This window comes from Dromiciops gliroides, chromosome 4 (genome assembly GCF_019393635.1).
Source record: "Dromiciops gliroides isolate mDroGli1 chromosome 4, mDroGli1.pri, whole genome shotgun sequence".
NCBI classification, from domain to species: Eukaryota; Metazoa; Chordata; class Mammalia; order Microbiotheria; family Microbiotheriidae; genus Dromiciops; species Dromiciops gliroides.
The window spans coordinates 451256377-451275948 of NC_057864.1; the positions used below are offsets into that span (position 1 = coordinate 451256377).

The 19572-nt window shown below is 47.4% G+C and overlaps 2 protein-coding genes across 2 annotated transcripts; both read right to left on the reverse strand.

Moving 5' to 3' along the window:
* Positions 1–3720: 3720 nt before the first annotated feature.
* SF3B4 (splicing factor 3b subunit 4) lies at positions 3721–7317 on the reverse strand. Its single transcript, XM_043963426.1, has 6 exons — positions 7179–7317; positions 6682–6810; positions 5575–6117; positions 5051–5257; positions 4300–4473; positions 3721–4122 (listed from the first exon to the last, which is right to left on the reverse strand). The coding sequence occupies exons 1-6, from the start codon at positions 7210–7212 to the stop codon at positions 3935–3937; spliced, it is 1275 nt and encodes a 424-aa protein (XP_043819361.1). The 5' UTR covers positions 7213–7317; the 3' UTR covers positions 3721–3934.
* A 19-nt stretch (positions 7318–7336) lies between these two features.
* MTMR11 (myotubularin related protein 11) lies at positions 7337–19395 on the reverse strand. Its single transcript, XM_043963425.1, has 17 exons — positions 19086–19395; positions 18593–18683; positions 18076–18197; positions 17730–17790; positions 17208–17350; positions 16301–16379; positions 15994–16129; positions 15675–15762; positions 15498–15586; positions 15288–15412; positions 14062–14128; positions 13563–13633; positions 12931–13097; positions 12516–12689; positions 11999–12181; positions 11363–11656; positions 7337–11057 (listed from the first exon to the last, which is right to left on the reverse strand). The coding sequence occupies exons 1-17, from the start codon at positions 19146–19148 to the stop codon at positions 10911–10913; spliced, it is 2100 nt and encodes a 699-aa protein (XP_043819360.1). The 5' UTR covers positions 19149–19395; the 3' UTR covers positions 7337–10910.
* Between the last annotated feature and the right edge of the window lie 177 nt (positions 19396–19572).

Below are 19572 nucleotides of genomic sequence, written 5' to 3' on the forward strand. Positions count from 1 at the left end.
CATTGCCCCACAAAAAAAAAAAAGAAGACCACAACCCAGAAATGGGAGGAAATATATGTATGATGGCTAGTAGTACAGTACAGGCCATTCACCAGTACCACATTTCAGATCAATTACACATAGTTCTTCCAGTAAGAAGAAGGGGAGGAAGAATGAGATAAGTGGGAGGGAACATCGAAAGGGACAATACACCCAAGGTTCATTAAGTCCCAGAGGAAGGATAAACAAAGTCCCTGACTTCTAGAAGCTTATGCTTTAAAGAGAAAACACATGGAAGTTTTGCAAAGTGGTGTTGGACTTGGGGGCAGAGCCAAGATGGCAGAGAGAAGCCAGGAAGTCTTCTCATATTTCCCTCAAAAACAATATTAAATCAAGCTTCTAAACAGATTCTGGAACTACAAAACCTACAAAAAGACACAGACACACAATACTCCTACTTGAGATAATTTAGAAGACTTCAGGAAAGGTCGGTTTCACCTGGGTAAAAGGGGAAGGCAGCTCAGCCAATGACTCACTGGCAGCCCGACACAGCTGCAGCTCAGTACTGCTGAGAAGGGGGCAGCTGAGAGAGGTAAGAAGCTTGCAACAGTGACTCCTGTGCCCCAGGAGCCAACTTCATCATTATAAGTTTAAAAATAAACTACCAATGAGTAAGAAAAAAAAGGACCTTTACCATTGACAGCTTCTATGGTGAAAGAGAAGACCAAAACTCAAACTAACTCAGATGAGTTAGTCAAAATGCCTACAAGTGAAGACTGAAGTGGGAAGATGATCTTGTCTCAAGACCAAAAAGCTTTCTTTGAAGAGCTCAGAAAGGCTTTTAAAAACCAAATGAGAAGGGACAGCTAGGTGGCGCAGTGGATAGAGCACCGGCCCTGGAGTCAGGAGGACCTGAGTTCAAATCCGACCTCAGACACTTGACACTTACTAGCTGTGTGACCCTGGGCAAGTCACTTAACCCCCATTACCTCACCAAAAAAAAAAAAAAAAGAGAGAGAGACTAAAAACTACAAGGGAATATAAAGTTGGAGATGACATAGTCCTTAGGAAGTTACAATCTAGTAGAGCAGAATAAAACATGAACATATACATAATGCAGGCAGGATGAAAGTATGCAAAAGATACTGAATTCTCAGGAATCCCAGGAGGGAGAGATCAGTTTGAGGTGGGACGAGTGGCTGAAATCAGTGAAAGCTATATGGAAGGGTTAGTGCTTAAGCTGCCCTTCTTACTTCTGCAATATGATTACATCCACAGGATCACAGATTTTGACAGGGATGGAATTGAAATGTCACCTAGTCCAAAACCATCATTTTACAAATGAAGAAACTAAGGCAAGACCGATTAGCTAGCAGTTCCAGTAGTCAATGCATTAAGTGACCAGGTAGGTGGCAGAATGGATACAGGACAAATAAAAAGACAGATGTTATTTCATAGGTAGAATCAACTTAAAGTGGTTTGAATAGGTATAAATGAGGAAAGTTATTTTGACATGATTTTGAGTCTGAGGAAGCAGAAAGAATGGTTGTACTGATGACAAAAATAGAGAGGTCAGGAGAGGAAGGCAAATTGGACACATTGAGTTTGAGGTACAAATAGAAATTGCCTTGAGGACAGAGCCTGGCACATCACAGTTGCTTAAGAAATGCTTATTTGGCAGGCAGCTAGGTGGCGCAGTGGATAGAGCACTGGCCCTGGATTCAGGAGGACCTGAGTTCAAATTTGACCTCAGACACTTAACACTTACTAGCTGTGTGACCCTGGGCAAGTCACTTAACCCCAATTGCCCAGCAAAAAAAAGAAAAAAGAAATGCTTATTTGGGGCGGTTCGATGTGTGGAGCTGGAGCTTGTGTAAAAGATCAAGCCAGAGAAGCGTCATCAAGATAAGTAGTTTGAAGTCATGAGACAGAATCAGTTTGAAGAAAAAGCAAAGAACCATGAAAAGTTAAGTACTGAGCCTTTCAGAATATCTAGTGTTTAGGAGATGCAGGAACAAAAGGGAGTCAGTAAAGGAGACCAAAAAAATGATGAGTCAGAAAGAAGAGCTGGAAATGTGCAGTGGATATTTCAGGAGCAATTTTTCCAGAAGGTATAGTCAATTGTGTCAAAAGACTGCAGACGTCAGTGACAAGGAACACTGAGAAAAGGTCAATGTATTTGTCAAGGTGAGCACTGGTGATTTTTGAGTAGTTTTAGGAGAGTAGAAGTCAGATTTTGTAGAGTTAAAAAGAGGTAAAGAAAATGAGGGTAGCTAAGTGGCAAAGTAGATTATGTGCCAGGCCTGAAGTCAGAAAGGCCGGGTTCAAATACAGCCTCACTTATTAGGTGAGGCAAATAAGGGCAAATAAGTCAATTAACCATTTGCCCATTTCCTCATTTGTAAAATAAGCTGGGAAAATAAATGGGAAATTCCAGTCTCTTTGCCAAGAAAACCCCAAAAGGGGTCACAAAGAGTTGGATATGACTAAACAATAATGGAGACAAGAAGTATAAACTGGGGCAGCTAGGTGGCACAGTAGCACCGGTCCTGGATTCGGGAGGACCTGAGTTTGGGTAGGCCTCAGACACCTGACACTAGCTGAGTGACCCTGGACAAGTCACATGACCCTCATTGCCCCACCAAAAAAAAATTTTTTAATTTAAAAAAATAAAAAAAGAAGTATAATCTACTTCTGATGGAAAAGAACCTTATTCGTGTCCTTTACCTCTCTTGTGGGTTCAAGTATCTCTATGAAGGTAATTCCAAGATCTACAAATAGACCTCATCTCCACCCAGTTGTGTCTTAGCATCTCCAATTCAACATGTCAAAAAGAGAATCTCCCCCATAAACCTACCTCATTTCCATTTCTGTTAGAAGTGCCATCATCCTTCCAGTAACCCACATGAACAACCTGGGAGTCAATCTGCTACTCCTCAGCCACCGTACCCATATTGGGTTGCCAAATCGACTGATTCTACCTCTAAACCTTTCGAAACTGTCCCCTCTAAATTCCCACTGAGCCAGGCCCTCTTCACCTCCAGCCCAGAGGCTTCAGCAGTCTAGTCTCCCTACACCCAATCTCCTCCCTCCTACAATCCACCCTCCACAACCATCAAATGGACATTCCTAGGGTGCAGGTCTGCCCAAGCAGCTTATTTTTCCTAGGATAAACCACAACCTCCTTTGTCTGGTATCTGTAAAGCCCTTCATCATGGAGGTTACTGTTTATAGACTAATTTCACATTCCAACCCTCACTTGTGTGCTGTTCCAAATTGGCCTATGTTTCCTGATATTCCTTTTCCCACCCATGGGCAAAGGTGTGCTCCAGGTCTGGAATGCTCTCCTTTCTTGTTCCTTCCTCTTAGACCTCCTAGCTGCCTCCCAGGCTGATTTCCCGACACCTCATACAAAACAGCTTTCCTGATTGCCCCAAATCAGTTGCTAGTATCCACCATCCCTCCTCCCCCCAATCACACTGTATAAATCTCGTATTTGCTCATTGGTGCACATTATTTCCTTCCAGAATATGTAAACTCCAAGCAGTCTGAGGCCCCTGATAAGTGCTAGGTGAATTAAAGGGAAAGAATGTATAAGGTAATATGGAAAAGGATCAACAAAGTCAAGCAGTAAATGCACACTTGCTAGATTAATATCTCTTTTGCTCCCATCCCTCCAACACATGCCTCCTTCTTGGAAGGAGAAGACAGGATACTCCAATAGAATAATATCATACAGAATAAACAAGGGATTCAGCTTTATTCACTGTCAATATTTGGAGAAGTGGAGCCCAACATAGAAAAAAGTCCAGTGGGGGGAAAAAAATCACACTGGAAAAAAGGACAAATGCAAGGAAGAAAGGGGTGCTTCAGGCCCAAGAGGCAACAGTTCCTCTGATTGGTCCAGACAGGGAGAGTCTCAGAGGAGTGCAGTAGGTTGTAGAGAAATTTGGCTCTACTGAGGAAGAGGACCCCGAAGTGGACCTCGAGGGGGTACTGGGGGACGGGGGGAGGGCCGAGGTGGGGGAAGGGGTCCTCTTTGGTAGCCATAGGGTGGAGGTCGAGGGGGGCCGCTGTATCCATGGGGGGGCATTAACGGAGGAGGTCCTCGCATACCATGGGGAGGCATGGGGCCTGGGTGACCTAAGTAAGAAAAAGAGAGAAATCAGACATAACAAGAAACATAAAATATATCAGTGTGAAGTATATGTGCAAAAGTATTCTGGGGAAAGATATGAGATAGAAAGGTCAAGAGAAAGCAGTAAACAGGGACTACAAGGACTTGAGAAAGTATGGGATGGGTAGGGGGTCTCTACTCACCCATGGGAGATCCAAAAGGGGGTCCTCGGGGTGGCATTCCCATAGGAGGAGGGCCAGGATGGGGCATTCCTGGTGGTGGTCTCGGAGGAGGCTGTCCCCCTGAACCTGGGGGCCCCGCATGGGGATGTCCCAAGCCATGGGGACCATGGTGGGCAAGCTGCATCTGGGACATACCTACACAAAAGAAAGAAGACTCGAGAATATCATGGAGGGGGGAAGGGGGGAAGCTAAGGCTATAGGAAGAAGAGGAAAAGAAAGCCAGGAGTCCATAAGAAAAAGGAAGAGGTAGAGGGCAGTAGATAAAGCACCGGCCCTGGCTTCAGGAGGACCCGAGTTCAAATATGACCTCAGACACTTGACACTTACTAGCTTTGAGACCTGGGCAAGTCCCTTAAACCCTCACTGCCCTGAATTTTTTTTTTTTAAAGAAAAAGGAAGAGGTAGAGGGATGAGAGAAAAGGAGGTAGGAAACAGGCCCAACCCACACTATCTTCCTCAAAAATCATAAAATCTGATGAAAGTTTAAAAACCATCTCCTACTCTCATAAGTTCTCCCTAGGAGATCATGTGCCATCCCAGAAACAGAATCAGGAATTGGGGGGACTGGGGGTTGAAAAGATAGGAGGGACAAGAGATTAGCCAAGGGCATATGATACAGACAAAAAGAAAGGAAAATGAGAGCAGTAGCCAAGACATAATCTCCCCAGGACCTGCCTATTTTCCCCTCTCATCCCCAGTATAGAATACCTACCGGGATGAGGCATTCCACCTGGTGGGAATGGATGGGGATGTGAGTGTCCGTGTCCTGGATGCCCAGCCCCAGGAGTTCCTGCGGATGGAGGGCCATGGGCTCCAGCCCCCGGAGGCATAGGTGGGGGAGGCATGGCTGGGGGTATTCCTGGAGGAAGGGCTCCAGGAGGTGGCACAGGAGGTGGGAATGAGCCTGGTGGGGGCATCCCTAAGAGATGGAGAAAAAAGGAGTCCATATGGGAAAAGGTACACCCAAAATACCAGGACAGAAACTTTGTCCCACCACGTCCCTATCCCCACCTAAAAGAAGGGCCCTTCCTCACCCAGATTATACAGACAACAAGAGTCAGTTTAAACAAATGAAATCTCTACAGCCTCTCCATGAAACCCTACCACATTTACTATCTCTGTCTCCCATCTTCAAAACCCCTTCTCTACTTTCTCACTTTATACTGTGGATCTGGTTCCCTTTCTTAGTTCCTCCAGACTGACCCTTCACTCCCACACACTGAGTTCATGCTTTACCTGGTGGAGGAAGCCCAGATCCCAAGGAAGACACAACAGGATTAGGGGCAGAGGGTGGGGGTGGTGCATCAGCAAACAGCTGATGGGGCCGATCTGCCTGAGACAAGGGGTTCTGTGCTGCCAGAAGTCGCTCAGCTGCAGAGCCGTGGCGTTCACCCTTCGAGTCCTTCTTGAAGGCATAAGATACTGTGATAGGTCGATTACACAGGTATTGCCCATTCATGGCTTCAATTGCTGCATCGGAGGCATCAAATGAAGCAAAATTAATAAAGGCATAGCCCTTGGAGTTGCCTGTGTCAGGGTCCCGCATGATCTTGGGAGTCTGCAAAATAACCCCAAAGGCGCTGAAGGTATCATAGAGCAGCTTCTCATCAATCTCAGGATCTAGGTTCCCTATGAAAATGTTGGCCCCCACATCTAGGTTCTTGTTGTGAGCTGATGCTTTGTTCACTCGTATTGGCTTCCCATACAGTTTGATCATGTTCATGATTTTAATGGCATAGTCAGCATCCTCTTCACTCAGGAATTCCACAAATCCATAGCCTGAAGAAGGTAGTGAACACAAGGTTAGATTGTGGGTCCTTTATCTAATAGTAGAGTCCAAACAGAATATACTTTGTTCCACTCCCACAAAAAAAGCCCAGCAGATATACTTGGGAAAGAGAAGAAAAAGCCTGTGTGGGGGCAGCTAGGTGGCACAGTGATAAAGCACCAGCCCTGGAGTCAGGAGGACCTGAGTTCAAATGTGACCTCAGACACTTGACACTTACTAGCTGTATGACCCTGGGCAAGTCACTTAACCCTCATTGCCCCTCCCCTCCCCCAAAAGCCTGTGTACTGTGTGCTCACAGTACATTTTCAGTATAACAGAGAAATCCAAGACAAATAAACTACAAGCCAGGGAGGCTTTCAGGGAGAGACAGAGAAAATAAAAAATACCCCCCACACACACCTGTTAATTTTTGCAAAGTGTCTTCAACTGGTATCCCACGCCCCCTTGTTTTTTTACAGATGGGCCCACTGAGGCAGGACCCTGGGCGGCCTGTCCGAGGCACAGGGGCTGTGGGGGTCCCCCAGGCTTCTCCCTCCCCCTTCCTCCCCCCGTACCTTGGTGCTGCCCCGTGACTCTGTCCTTGGGCATGTGAGTGTTGACCACGGGTCCGGCCTGAAGGAAGAGCTCCCATAGCAGCGGCTCGCTGACCTTCTCGTCCAGGCCCCCCACGTACACAGTGGCATCTGTGTGGGGAAGGGGACACGGAGGTCAGTAGGCAGGTGGGGTCGGAGGAGCAAGGGGGCGGGGGACACGGCAGGCCGGCCAGGAGTGGGTAGCGCCATCTGACCGGGTCGGGCCGGAGAGGGGGCGGCCACCGAACAGCGGTGGCCAGCCCCTCCGGCGGGGCAGCCACGACCCTCCCGAGGCCCCCACGCGGCTCCCTAGGGTCCGGGGGGGGGCGGTGCCCCCTTTCCGCCCCCCCTCGCCCCCGGGGCAGCCCAGAGTCCCTCCGACGAGCCAACGCCTCTTTCCCCGCCCCGGACCCTCTTGACGTGGCGGCCCGAGGCCCGTGCGGGCGCGGCTCCGGGCTTCCTGCCTCGTCTCCACTCACCCTGATTCCGTTCGGAGATGGGCCCGGCCGCCATACTGAATTTGCTCCCGCCGTCTCCAAGCAGCGGCTCCGCAGCCGGAGAACTTCCGCTTCCGGAGCAGCGGTAGAGGCGGGGCTGCCGAAGGAGGCCGGGCGACAGACTCGGCTGCGGCCATCTTGGAGGCGCGGGGCGTGAGCGGCCATGTTGGCTGAGGTGGCTGGGGCGGCCCGCGGGGGTGCTAGGAGCCAGTCACGTAGTGTCTGGGCGGAAGGGCCCGGCTGAGGCCTCCATCACGTGATTTTGGGAGGGGAAGAAATAGCAGCTCTCTTCCCTCCCTCCTACTCGCCGCCAGCAACTACAGCGCGAAACGTAATAACGCTTTATTTTTCAAAGTAACTAATGACACGATCTTGACGTTCAGACCTCCACAATTTAACTCAGTCTCTGGCGGTATGAGGACGACCACCCTCCCCCCCCCCCATATCAAAGTCAATTGGGCTCAGGCCCTTAGAGAAGAGACTGCTGGCTCACTGATACCGAAAAGGCCTCTTTCGTCCTAACCCGACGGCAGCCGAAACGTTGCCATAGCAACGGGGGGCGTCCTCGCCCCCCAACCCAGTTTGTATAGATCGTTCCGAGAAGTGGGGCGGAAAAAGGGCTTTGGAGCTGGAAAGGGCAGAGAGCTCATCCAATCTAACCTCCCCATGCTCTACAACTGAGTAAACTGAGGCCCAGGGAGGTCTAGTAACCCGGAAAGGGCCCTAAAGTTGGTACCTTTGCCCCCCCCCCCAAAAAAAAGGCCGACCCTGCCCGTCACGTGGCCTTCGAGCTGTTTGCTGCAGCCATCCCCGGGGTCCCTTCCTCGGATTCAGGACCTTCAGTGACCACAACCCCCCCATATCCTTTCTGTAGCCAAAGCCCACTGCAAGCTGAAGCCCACCTGCTGGGTCTGGAGTCAAGAAGAACTGAGCCCAAATCCAGCCTCAGACACGGACTAGCTCTGTGACTTTGGGCAAGTCACCTAACCTGTGCCTCAGTTTCCTCAATTGTTAAATGAGAATTATAACGGCTTCTACTTCACAGGATTGTTGGGAAGATCCGAATGAGCACAGTGCCCAGTACAGGGTAGGTGCTATATATAAAAGCTCATACCTTCCCCTCCTTAGATGTCCAAGTACAGCTTGGGGAAGTATGGCTACTAACCACTCTATAGCATCTTTTCTGCCCTCCTTACGTGAAGAAGCAGAGTGGGATGGCTGGGCGTCCCATGTAAAGATTGGCTCTGGTACTGCTTGGGGCACATGCACCTTTGTTAATGCTCTACCTCCTCAGGTTACTTTGTTTTCTTCCCGGAGGAGCTCATGTATTTCCTTCCCCATCCAAGCTCCATGAAGACACGAACTGTGGCATAGGTGTCTTTCTGTCCCTTAGACTCAGCATCTGTTGCTCATCTCTAACAGTCCTAGAGAAAGTAGCTGAAGCATTCAAAGGTTTAGGACTTGCCCAGGATCACACAGTTAATAATGGATAGCGTGTGGGTCCATTCAAGGTTTGCCAAGCATTTTACATACATATTGAATATAAGACTTAAACATGCCTTGAGCTGGTGCTACCTCTAGTTATTGTCTCTGTTTTACAGAATGAGGCAATAGTGAATGGCTAAGGTGGGATTCAAACCAAGTTCTTTCCCTCCTCAGGTTCAGCATTTTATCCATTCTGTTTAGTTGCTACATCACATGCACACTGGGCATATTAGTATATTCATTGCCTATATATGACCTAATCAGTCAACTAGCATTTATGAAGCACCCACCATGTGCCAGGCTGAGGATACAAAGAAAGGCAAAAACCAGTCCCTGTTCTTGAAGAGTCCATGGTCTGATGGGAGACAGCATGCAAACAACTATATACAAACAAAGTATATACAAGATAAATTGAGGGTAGTCTGAGAAGGAAGGCACTAAGATTAATAACTGGGGAAAATATCTCGAAGAAGGAAGGACATTAGCTGACTTTTAGCTCAAAACATTCACCATTCACCATTAGAAATTTGGTTCAATTCCCTCAAGTTCCCAAGCGTGTATCACTTTCACATCAAACTATATCTGTAACAAAGCAAGTGATTATAAATCAGGATTTAAGGAGTAAACTCCTCCTTCTTATTATCCAATCCAGAACCATCTGAATTCCATTTGTTATCCTCAATTAAAGGACTGGTCCCATAGCACTTCCCATGAACTTCTGAATCTTTCAGGAGGCCTAAGGCCTCCAAGAATTCAGATCTTAACTTCACACAGTTTGGTCTTTGGCCCTAGCCTGACCCCCAACACAAGTGAAACTCTTCCACATTATTTCCTGACAAGTCACAGAAAATCTAATCTGGACCCACCTGTAATTGAGCCCCACTATAATTATCACTTGGTCACTTCTCCTCATTGCCATACTTTCCCTGAAATTGATATTGGGTGTTGGGTTAATGAATGGACAGCTAGTCAATTGGATGAAGATGCCTCTGCCCACATATCATTTGCACAGTACAAGATTTTCTGTCTCCATTTTCCCAACTTTATTCTAGCACTTATTCCCACATTTCTCTTCTCAGAAGCAAAACCCATAGCTTGTATAAATACTGTTCATTGATGGTTTCTGTAAATAGAATGTCACTACAAAAATATCTACATATGGAGGTGGTAGAGTGACTCCCAATCACACTCAGAAGGCTGGGCCTGGAGTATGAAAGATCTGATTTCAAATCTGGCCTCAAAACACTTCCTAGCTGTGTGACCCTGGGCAAGTCACTTTAACTGTTTCTTCCACTGTAAAAGTGGGATAAAAATAGCATCTACTGTTCAGGGTTATTCTGAGAATCAAATGAGATCATATTTGTAAAAAGTGCTTAGCCCAATGCCTAGGACACAGTAAGAGCAATTCCCTTTCTTACTCTCTCTTCTCCACTCTGCTTCCATAGAAAGCTGTAAAGAGAAGAACTAGAAATTAAGACTGAGAGGCAGGCAGAAGGAAGATTAGGAGGAGGTCTATGGGGTCAGGTTAATGAGGTTCACAACCAGTATCAACACTTCAAATACTACTCAATCATAAACCCACCAAGGTGGGGTGGTCCTGAAGAAGAGATCAGGTTTATCACCTAAATAATAAGATATTTACAAGAAAAAAAAATTTTTCAGGCACAAAACAGTGCCTGGGGAATTGCTATCGGTGTAAAGGTTGACTAGAATCATGGTATTTCAGGCCACATATTCTAGTACACACACACACACACACACACACACACACACACACACACACACACTATCCCAAATGTCAGTGCAGCTGTGAAAGCTTAAATCAGACTTTTGGGACACCCTGTACATATATTATTTTACAGATTAAGAAAATGAGGTCAAGAAAAGTGATTTGCTCAAGATCACACAGAGTCAGAGCCACGACAAGAATATTCAGCTCTCTTGAGCCCCAGTCCTATGCTCTTCCAGATGCACAGCCAGCTAGCCCATTTTAGAATAAGACTAGATCTCTAAGGTCCCTTCCAGATCAAAATGTGGTCCTGTGTTTATGGGCTGGGGGGAGGGCAGGAACAGAAGGTTAAATCTTATCAAGCTTGTTTGGTGGTTGGGGAAATTAGGAAAATGAAGGTTGAAGTAAAGGGAAGATCTGGCAGATAGAAGAAACCTAGGATTCTAGAAGCAGCAGTTTTCCTCTGACCTAACTACAAGGAAAGGAGAGGGCCGGACATCTCATCGGGCCGGAGACAGGGGGGTAACTGGGTCTTTGGGTTTGGTCTGAGCCCCAGGTGATGCCCCCGATGACCACGTCCTCAGCAGCTCCTGGAGCTGGGCCAGCTCATCCAAGAGTCCAGAGATTGTTGGGGCCGACAGACCTGTCTGAAGGAGAGAAGAGGACAAAAAAAGATATCACTGCAGATCTGGGTGGCCACCCCACCACCCTATGCCTTCACTGTTTCTTTCCTCAAATCCCTTGTTCCCAGCATGATAATACATATCCTAGGTTCAATGCTTGCTTCTCTGAATAAGCTCCTTGAAAGGATGTTTCCATTTTTGCCTTTGTATTACTGCTGTCTGGCACATAAACGCTTGTTGATGGATGTTAATGCCCCTGCCCTGCCAGATTTCCTTCTTTTAACCTCCACTTGCCACCCCACATTCCCGCCTTCATACACCAGCCCTACCTGGAGCTCAGGCCGCCCCCTTAGGTAGCAGCGTCTCCAGAGTCTGATCTGGGGCCCTAGGAATCCAGGCAGCAGAAGTCCAGGAGGCAAAGGGGAGGGTCCCCAGTGAGGAGGCAGTCCCCATTCCTGGTCAGCCAGGCTATCAGAGGATGTATTGTGTCGGAGGAACCATCGTGATGAAGACATCAGTGAGGAAAAACCATCCCGCCAAGGACAGAGCTGGTTCATCGGGGTCAGGGTTCCCCGAGAGAAGAGCGATATGGATCGTGGAGGACCAAGAGTCGATGGAGTTGGCTATAGGGAAGCGGGGAGTCAGCTCACTACCAAGTAATTCGGTCCTGGAGTTTCAACATCTCTGTGGCCTCATCTACCCGCCCCATGGTTTAGGGCTAAGACTTCAGAAGGACAAATGGAGGGAATATTGAATTCAGGGTGGCTTCTTTATAGCCCGGGAGGGAAGAAACGAGAACAAGGAAGCAGAAGACAGCCTAAATGCCCTTCATCTCCTTCTAGAGTCCCCTTGTGGGGAGCTGGGGGCCATAAGAGTGAGGAGCCCAAATTGCAAGATACTGTTTCTTTCCCACCTTCCTAGTATTCTACACCCCACCCACCCCCCTCCATTACAATGAGGCTTACCTGCTCTCTAGGGGTATAGGAATGTGAGTGGTGATGTGGTTCATAACATGGGTTATAGAACTGAAGTATCTGCTGATGGCTATATCGAAGACCCCAATCCCAGACAGTCAGTGGTCTGGGGACCAGGTCTCCAACTGGAGACTGAGGGGATCCTGGTGTATAGACTTGGGTATAGGAGCTGAACTGGGTAGAGGAAGAAGGGGGGGAAAAAAAGGATGACTAGGCCTCAGAAACTCTCCACCCCCCCCTCAGATCAGAGGCCTACGTAGTATTATAAAACACCTATGTACCCCCCCCCCCAATTCCCCACCACTACCACCACTCCCACCACCAAAAAGAAAAAAAATCAAAGGTCTTGGAATTTCAGTGGTTAGAGGGTTCTGAAGGATCAAGCAGTCACTGACAAGGCATTTTCCCTTACTTTCTATCCTCCCATTTTCTTACCACCCAGCAAAAAAGCTCATAATTTAAAACAGCAAGAATACCCAAGGAAAAGCAAAGAGAAGGCATCACTCACCTGCCCACTCTGCTTTGCCCGCTCCCAGGGGGTGTCTCTCAGGAAGGTAGGGGTGTCAGGAACTCTGACACTATCATGAAGGGCCAGGAGGAAGAACTCAGAGAATTCAAACTCTGATGGAAATTGATGGACCAGTTGCCAGAGGCAATCAAGGAAAAGAAGGAATACTGGGGCCTGGAGTTGGGGATTTGAAAATTAAAAGGCATCATTAGGGATTGCTGTAAAGGGCATTATGAATAGAGGAGGACAGAAATTTCAAGGGAAGAAAGGTTTGGGACAATTGGAAATGGAATGCTTAAGGGCTCAGAGACTCTAGACCTATTCTTACCTTCATCTACTTAACACTCTTCCAAGGCCCTCCATACCCAACTTCACCATCCCCTTACCTTCTCCATATCATTCAATTTCCTCTTACCTCCTCACTTCCTCCGGACCCTCCCAGACGGGTCAGGAAGGGATGTCCAGCTGCTACCCACTCTCGCTGGACAATAGTCTGGAGGCCATGCAGGGTCCGAGCTCCAGGGGCCGAGAGCAGCTCGACAAGTGAAGAAAGGAGGCCATTGAGGTCACGATCACCTTGTTCTGAGAGGTAAAAAGGGAGATTTGGTAAAATGTGGGGATCAAGAGGCCAGGTTAGAGAGAACAGAAAGAAAGGTTATTATGAAGTTGAAAGGGAATGGATGCAAGTAAAGAAGGTGAGGAGGAAAAGGGGAGAAAAATCAGAGTAAAAGGAAGAGACAGACACAGAAAAGGGTGGGGTGAAGAGTGAGTAAGGATTGAGAGAACATAAGAGATGAAAGAAAAGATGAAACTGCAGGTATGAGAGAGAATTTCAATTCTCCCTGCTTTCCTGCTGTCCTCCTTGTGCCCAACTGAGACTGATGCAGAAGGGATGAGAGATCTCAAGAACAGCTTCTAAGTTGTTGGAGAAAAGAGAACTGGACATGGGAGACAGCAAACAGACTTCCATGTCACCTTCCATGAAAAGACTCCAATCCTGTGGCCCAGAGACACAGAAGAAGAGGAGGAGATAATCCAGGGACTCACCTTGAAGGACTACAGATCGGACCCTGGAGGTCACCAGCACTGAGATGTCACTGGCCTTTCGGAGACAGGACCTGACAAGAAGAAGATGTGGCAAAGGGTGAATGGTAACAAGGTCTAGGGGTTAGAAAAGTTATCTGCTGATTATCATGGTAAAGGTAGAAAGTTAAGTCTAGCATTTTTTTCTTTTCTTTTTTTTTGGTGGGGCAGTGAGGGTTAAGTGACTTGCTCAGGATCACACAGCTAATGTCAAGTGTCAAGTGTCTGAGGCTGGATTTGAACTCAGGTCTTCCTGGATCCAGGGTCGGTGCTTCATCCACTGTGTCCCCTAGCTGCCCCCTAGCATCTTTTTCTGCCATCAAAACTAACATGGAGCTGCTTCCAGGAAGAAGCAAATAGCTAAGACTAGAGGAGTTCATGGAAGACCAGGGAGAAGACCCAGGATAATGGCAGGCCCGAGCAAGGTGTGCAGGTTGACAGACCATAGGAAGGGGATGATCACCTGACATGGTCCAGCCATCGAGTTCCCTCCAGGGCTGAAAGCCATTTTTCCTCAGCTACAGTTGCATCTGGAGTCAGAGGAAAAGGGAAGGTTGAAAGTTGAGGATTAAGGATTCAAGGCTCATAAAACAAGGTCCAAAGGGTTAAGAAGAACAGAGTCAGTGATCCAAGGGAGTCAGTAAGAATAAGTGAACCTCACTGAAGAGGTTCATCTTTTTTAATAGGAAGGAAGGTCAGTAGATAAGTAGGACAATGGTCACTTATCCAGAGTAAACAAAAGAATCAGCAGGTCTAGGGGTCACAGGTTAGAAATCAACCTCACCATACCACCTGACATCTATCAGATTGGCTAATATGACAAAAAAGGAAAATAATCAATGTTGGAGAAGCTGTGGAAAAATTGGAACACAAATGCATTGTTGGTGGAGCTGTGAACTGATCCAACCATTCTGGAGAGCAATTTGAAATTATGCCAAAAAGGCTATAAAGCTGTGCATACCCTTTGACTCAGCAATACCACTATTAGGTTTTTCCCCAGAGAGATCATGAAAAAGGGAAAAGGACCCACATGTACAAAAATATTTATAGCTGGTCTTTTTGTGGTGGCAAGGAATTAGAAATTGAGGGGCTGCCCATCAATTGGGGAATGACTGAACAAGTTGTGGTATATGAATGTAATGGAATACTATTGTGCTGTAAGAAACGATGAGCAGGCAGATTTCAGAGAAACCTGGAAGGACTTGAATGAACTGATGATGGGTGAGAGGAGCAGAACCAAGAGAACTCTGTACACAGTATCATCAACATTATATGTTGATCAACTGAGATAGACTTGATTCTTCTCAGCAGTACAACAGTAAAAGATAGTTCCAAAGGACTCATGATGGAAAATGCTCTCCAAATCCAGAAAAAAAATAACTGTGGAATATGGATGCAGATTGAACCACACTATTTCTTTTGGTTTTGTTGCTGTTGTTTTTCTTTTTTGAGGTTTTTCCTTTTTGTTCTGATTCTTCTTTCACAGGAAGACTAATGCAGAAATATGTTTAATGGGATTGTACATATATAACCTATATCAGATTACTTGCTGTTTTGGGAGGGGAGGGAGGGAGAAAAATTTGAAACTAGAAATCTTATAAAAACCAATGTTGAAAACTATCTCTACATTTAACTGGAAGATAATAAAATACTTTTGTAATTAAAAAAAAAGAAAGAAATCAACCTTACCAGGAAGGCAGAGGGCACGAAGCCTCAAATGGGCAAGCTGGATATCTGCAAGGCTGGGTAGCTCATCCACAGTATCCACCAGGACAACATCCGAATGCCCCGCCTGCAATAGTAACTCCACTGCCCTGTGGGTACAAGGAGGGTGGGGAAGGAAGAAGCATAAGGAACCTTGGCTGTCCCCTGACTCCTCCCCTCAAGCCTCTCATTTACCTGATATCCTCCCTGTTAGGATCACTGGCTTCATAAAACCCACCAGAGCGGAGAAGATCACTGCCTCCAGGATGATGCCAGGAGAGGCGCTGGAAAAGGGGGAGGGAGGGTCTCAGACAGGTTGTCATGGGGAAGAGAGACTCCTTGCCCCCTCTTCCCATTTATCCCCACACTTACCGGTCCACGGCCCTGGTGGAAGTGACCAAATGCCTTTCGGACTTCACTGTCCAGCGTCCGTCTAGGGACCCAGAAGTATCGCGGGAGACTGTGGAATCGAAGGGAATGTCACTGCTTGACTCGATGACCTCATAATATGGCAATGAGGTTATAATTTGGAGAGAAGGTAACCCTAGAAGGATCTCAGGTTTGAGGGAATGTTGGGTAAAGGGGGTTAGCATGAAGGCATCTTCAGGGCACAGGGTAAAGGTTTAGCCTTAGGTTGGAAGCATTGGCAGAGCACATCTACTAGAAGATGGAGACGTGAGGGTGCTATCACCTGGTGGATACATCGAATCTCTCATTGACGGTGCTGACCCTCCAGCCTCTGACCCCATGCTTCCTCCGTTCAGCCTCCCAGTCCTCAGGGGTCTCTAAGAGGGGAACAGGGGGCTCGTTGGGGCCCAGACCCCAACCTAGAGGAAGGGAGAAAGAAAAGTACCAGTCTGCTCACTCTTTGTCTCCAGCCAGACCCCCACCCCCCCACCAACCTAGGCCTCTACCTTCCTGCTTCACTCAACTCCTTACCTTTCCTCTGTCCCACCCCAAATCACTCTCCACTCATGCCGGCAAGATCTTTCACTCACAAGCTTTGCTCAGAGTCATTCTGTCATACTGTTGGGCTTGACTCTTCTGGGCTCGAGCCTGGATAATCGCCATGGCCACCTGTGGAAGAAATGACCACCCCCACCCTTTTGGTTCAGACGAGCAAAATAGAAGGGAACAGGATTTATGTTTCTCCCCACTTCTTATCAGAATAAAAAGAACAGTCTCTATAGAACTGTGAGCTGCTAAGTCATGGAAAGAAGGGTTAGAAAGGCAGATATGATTGGGTCTCTGGTATATAGCAGGGGTTCTTAACCTGGGGTCTGTGGACCCCAAATATTTTAGGGGGTTCAGGAACCTGGATGGGAAAAAATGATATCTTCACTTTCACTAACCTCTAATTTAATTTAAAAAAATTATTAATTTAAAAACATATTAATTAAAAAAAACCCCATATCTGAAAAGGGGTCCATAGGTCTTACCAGTCTGCCAAAAGGGGCCCCTTAACAAAAAAGGGCTGATCTATAGCAAAGCTTCTTAACCTGTGGGTCAAGACCCCATTTGGGGCCTTATTAACTGAATGGGAAACATTTGGCAACAGTAAAAGGTTATGTTTACCTATTTTATATACCTATATACCAGGGGCAGTGTAAAAATTTTTGGGGTGAAAAGGGTTCAAGAGTGGAAAAAGTTTAAGAAGCTCTGATCTACAGTATAGTTAAAAGAGATCCCTATTAGGGATCAAATGAGATACAATAAGTAGAATGCTTCGCAAACCTTACAGCACTATGCAAATGCTATTTTAATAACAACAACAATAATAAAATTAATTATTATGATCCCAAGGGAGATTTTATGGAGTTGCCTGCTAAAGGGAATATATTACCAGATGGAGTAAGAGGGAAGGAATGTGTTATATGGGTCCTTCCTGAGATAGGGGTGTCTTACCCTAAAGGCAAGGGGCTCCAGTCCCCCGTCTCCAAAGCCAACCCTCAGAAGACGGAAGTCTCGTCCATGGATTAGAATTTCATCTGGCACAAACTTGAGCAGAGACCCTGGTCGAAGGATCTGGGGCCTGCCAAGGCCACTTACTGAGGTCAAGGGTTAAGGGTCAGAAAATAGTATAATACAGAAACAAGGGGGCCTCCCTCCCCAGGGGAACTCTTCCAGTCCACCCATCCTACCCGTACCCTAGGAGACTGGAGAGGGGGGGGCTCTCCTACACCTGTAGCTATACCCTCTCATCCAGCTTCTAAAGAGGGGCCATTCTTTTCTTTTTTTTTATTACATTATTATTATTATTTTTTTTTTAGTGAGGCAATTGGGGTTAAGTGACTTGCCCAGGGTCACACAGCTAGTTAAGTATTAAGTGTCTGAGGCCGGATTTGAACTCAGGTACTCCTGACTCCAGGGCCGGTGCTCTATCCACTGCGCCATCTAGCTGCCCCAGGGGCCATTCTTTTCAATTACCAGCTTCCAACCGTCCAATGTTGCTAAGAGCAAAATCATAGTCACTGCTCAGGATAGAGTCCTAGGGGAGAAGAATAAAGCAGGGGAGCTGTGAAAAACGACATTTTTCTGACTTCTGACTCTCATTTCAACTCTCAATCTGCAATCCCCTGGTTTTCCCCAGAGACTCCCCTACCCAAGGTGGTCCCTGATCCTCCCCAACAGACTCCCTGAAAATTACCCCAGCAAGAGGTGCCTGTGAGAAAGCTTCCTGCTCCACCCTCTCCAAAACAAGCTTTATTAACCCTTCTTGCCTTCCCTTCCTGCTTTACCCCAACTGTTCCCTTCAATTGTCTTTCTAGCTCACCTGCCTTCCTTTCCAGCCTTGGGGGCGGAACAATACTCTCAAGTTGGTACAGATCAGGGTCCCAGGCAATTCCGGTTCTAGCCCCCTTCTCACTCCTGGTGCCCAGGCCAAGACCTGTTCCTCTTGTCAGGAAGGAAAATGAGTCATGTGGGGGGAAGTATTCCCTTCTTGACAAACCTCCTTCCATCTACCTGCAACACACAACCTTCTCACCCTTCTCCCTTCTACAAGAACAAAAAGGATGAGAGAATAAGTTTCTTCCCCTCCCCGAGCTCCTAGAAAATAAAGGGGGGGGGGAGGAAATCAGAGGAAAGATCATTCCATACATGCCTACCATCTTCTAGGTGAGTAAGAGAACCTGAAGTCCAAGCTTACAGTTAGCAATGAACAGAGAAGGGGATGGTCTATGAGGGAGGAAGATCTATGCTGTGAGGAATCACAGTGGGGTGAAGACCCTGAAGAGAAGAAAGGTCAGGGAAGAATGACATTTGAGGACATCGCCTAGAATCAGGGGTACCTGGGAGGTATTGAAGAGCTGGGCAGCTGCTATTCTGTGGACTCCTTGGCTCTTCCATCCCACTCACCTGCATGGACTTTGGGCGTAAAAGCTGAAAAAAGTTCACTTGCAGTTAACCCCCTACCACTACTCCCATGATCCCTGGCTCCAAGTTGGGAAGTCGGTGTGGGGCGGCATGCACAAGATCTGGGATGAAAGGTACAACTGCCACTTCTTTGCCAAGCCAGTGTTCAAATATTCTAGGGAAACTGAGGTCTAGATATAATAAGGAAGGACAGGTCCGGGGCGGGGCAGTGTAAGGGGAAGAACTGGTTAATGGATAATGAAAAAGTGAACTTGAGACTCTGAAGAAATGCAGAGACATTGAGAAATCCAAGCAACAGTAAGACGGAACTTATCCTGAAGTCAGCTACACCCTCCATTTCACAGTTCCCACCCTAGCCTCCCTGCTACCCCCCTCCGCACCCCCACCTGCAGCTCCCCTTTCTCTTACCCCCATCTCTGGCTCCTTCTGTGGGGGGATGTTGAAACTCCGGCCCCGGCCCCCCCACCACATCTCCCCGGCTCCATTCAGGGGAACTGAGGGATGGGGAGGGGGGAGAGGATGTAGAGGCTCAGGGAAGTCTTGGCCCAACTAAGAGGTTGAGTCCTAGGGAAGGGAAGAGATGGGGACTGAAGGTGGGGAGGGGGCAAAGCAAAAAAGAAGCTTTAGGCAGGTTTTTTTTCTAGGGTAGGAAAGAGAGGGCTTTCATTGGGGGGCAACTCAGGGTCCTCTGGAAACTTCAGACTACTCCGGAGATGGAGGGGGGGCAGTGGAAATGAGATGCCCTGCCCCTTAAAGGGGAATACACACAATTCGAGGAGAGTTTGGAGAAAGGTTTTAAGAGGGTAGGCTGAGAAAGTAAATTTGGGAGTGTGCAGGAGTCTGTGGTAAGAGTTCCCCACTCTGGGTCTTCTTCCTACTGATCAGCCCCAAGGAT

What these genes read in the sequence shown, in the direction of transcription:
- SF3B4 (XM_043963426.1), bottom strand. Translation starts at nt 7,212, where the DNA reads ATGGCGGCCGGGCCCATCTCCGAACGGAATCAGG. An exon ending in AGTCACGGGGCAGCACCAAG is followed by an intron (nt 6,118 to 6,681) that starts GTACGGGGGGAG and finishes TACCTTCTTCAG; the next exon opens with GCTATGGATTTGTGGAATTC. An exon ending in ATCTGGGCTTCCTCCACCAG is followed by an intron (nt 5,258 to 5,574) that starts GTAAAGCATGAA and finishes TCCATCTCTTAG; the next exon opens with GGATGCCCCCACCAGGCTCA.
- MTMR11 (XM_043963425.1), bottom strand. Translation starts at nt 19,148, where the DNA reads ATGTGGTGGGGGGGCCGGGGCCGGAGTTTCAACATCCCCCCACAGAAG. An exon ending in CCTAACAGGGAGGATATCAG is followed by an intron (nt 15,413 to 15,497) that starts GTAAATGAGAGG and finishes TTGTACCCACAG; the next exon opens with GGCAGTGGAGTTACTATTGC. An exon ending in GGGGGCGGCCTGAGCTCCAG is followed by an intron (nt 11,058 to 11,362) that starts GTAGGGCTGGTG and finishes TCTCTCCTTCAG; the next exon opens with ACAGGTCTGTCGGCCCCAAC.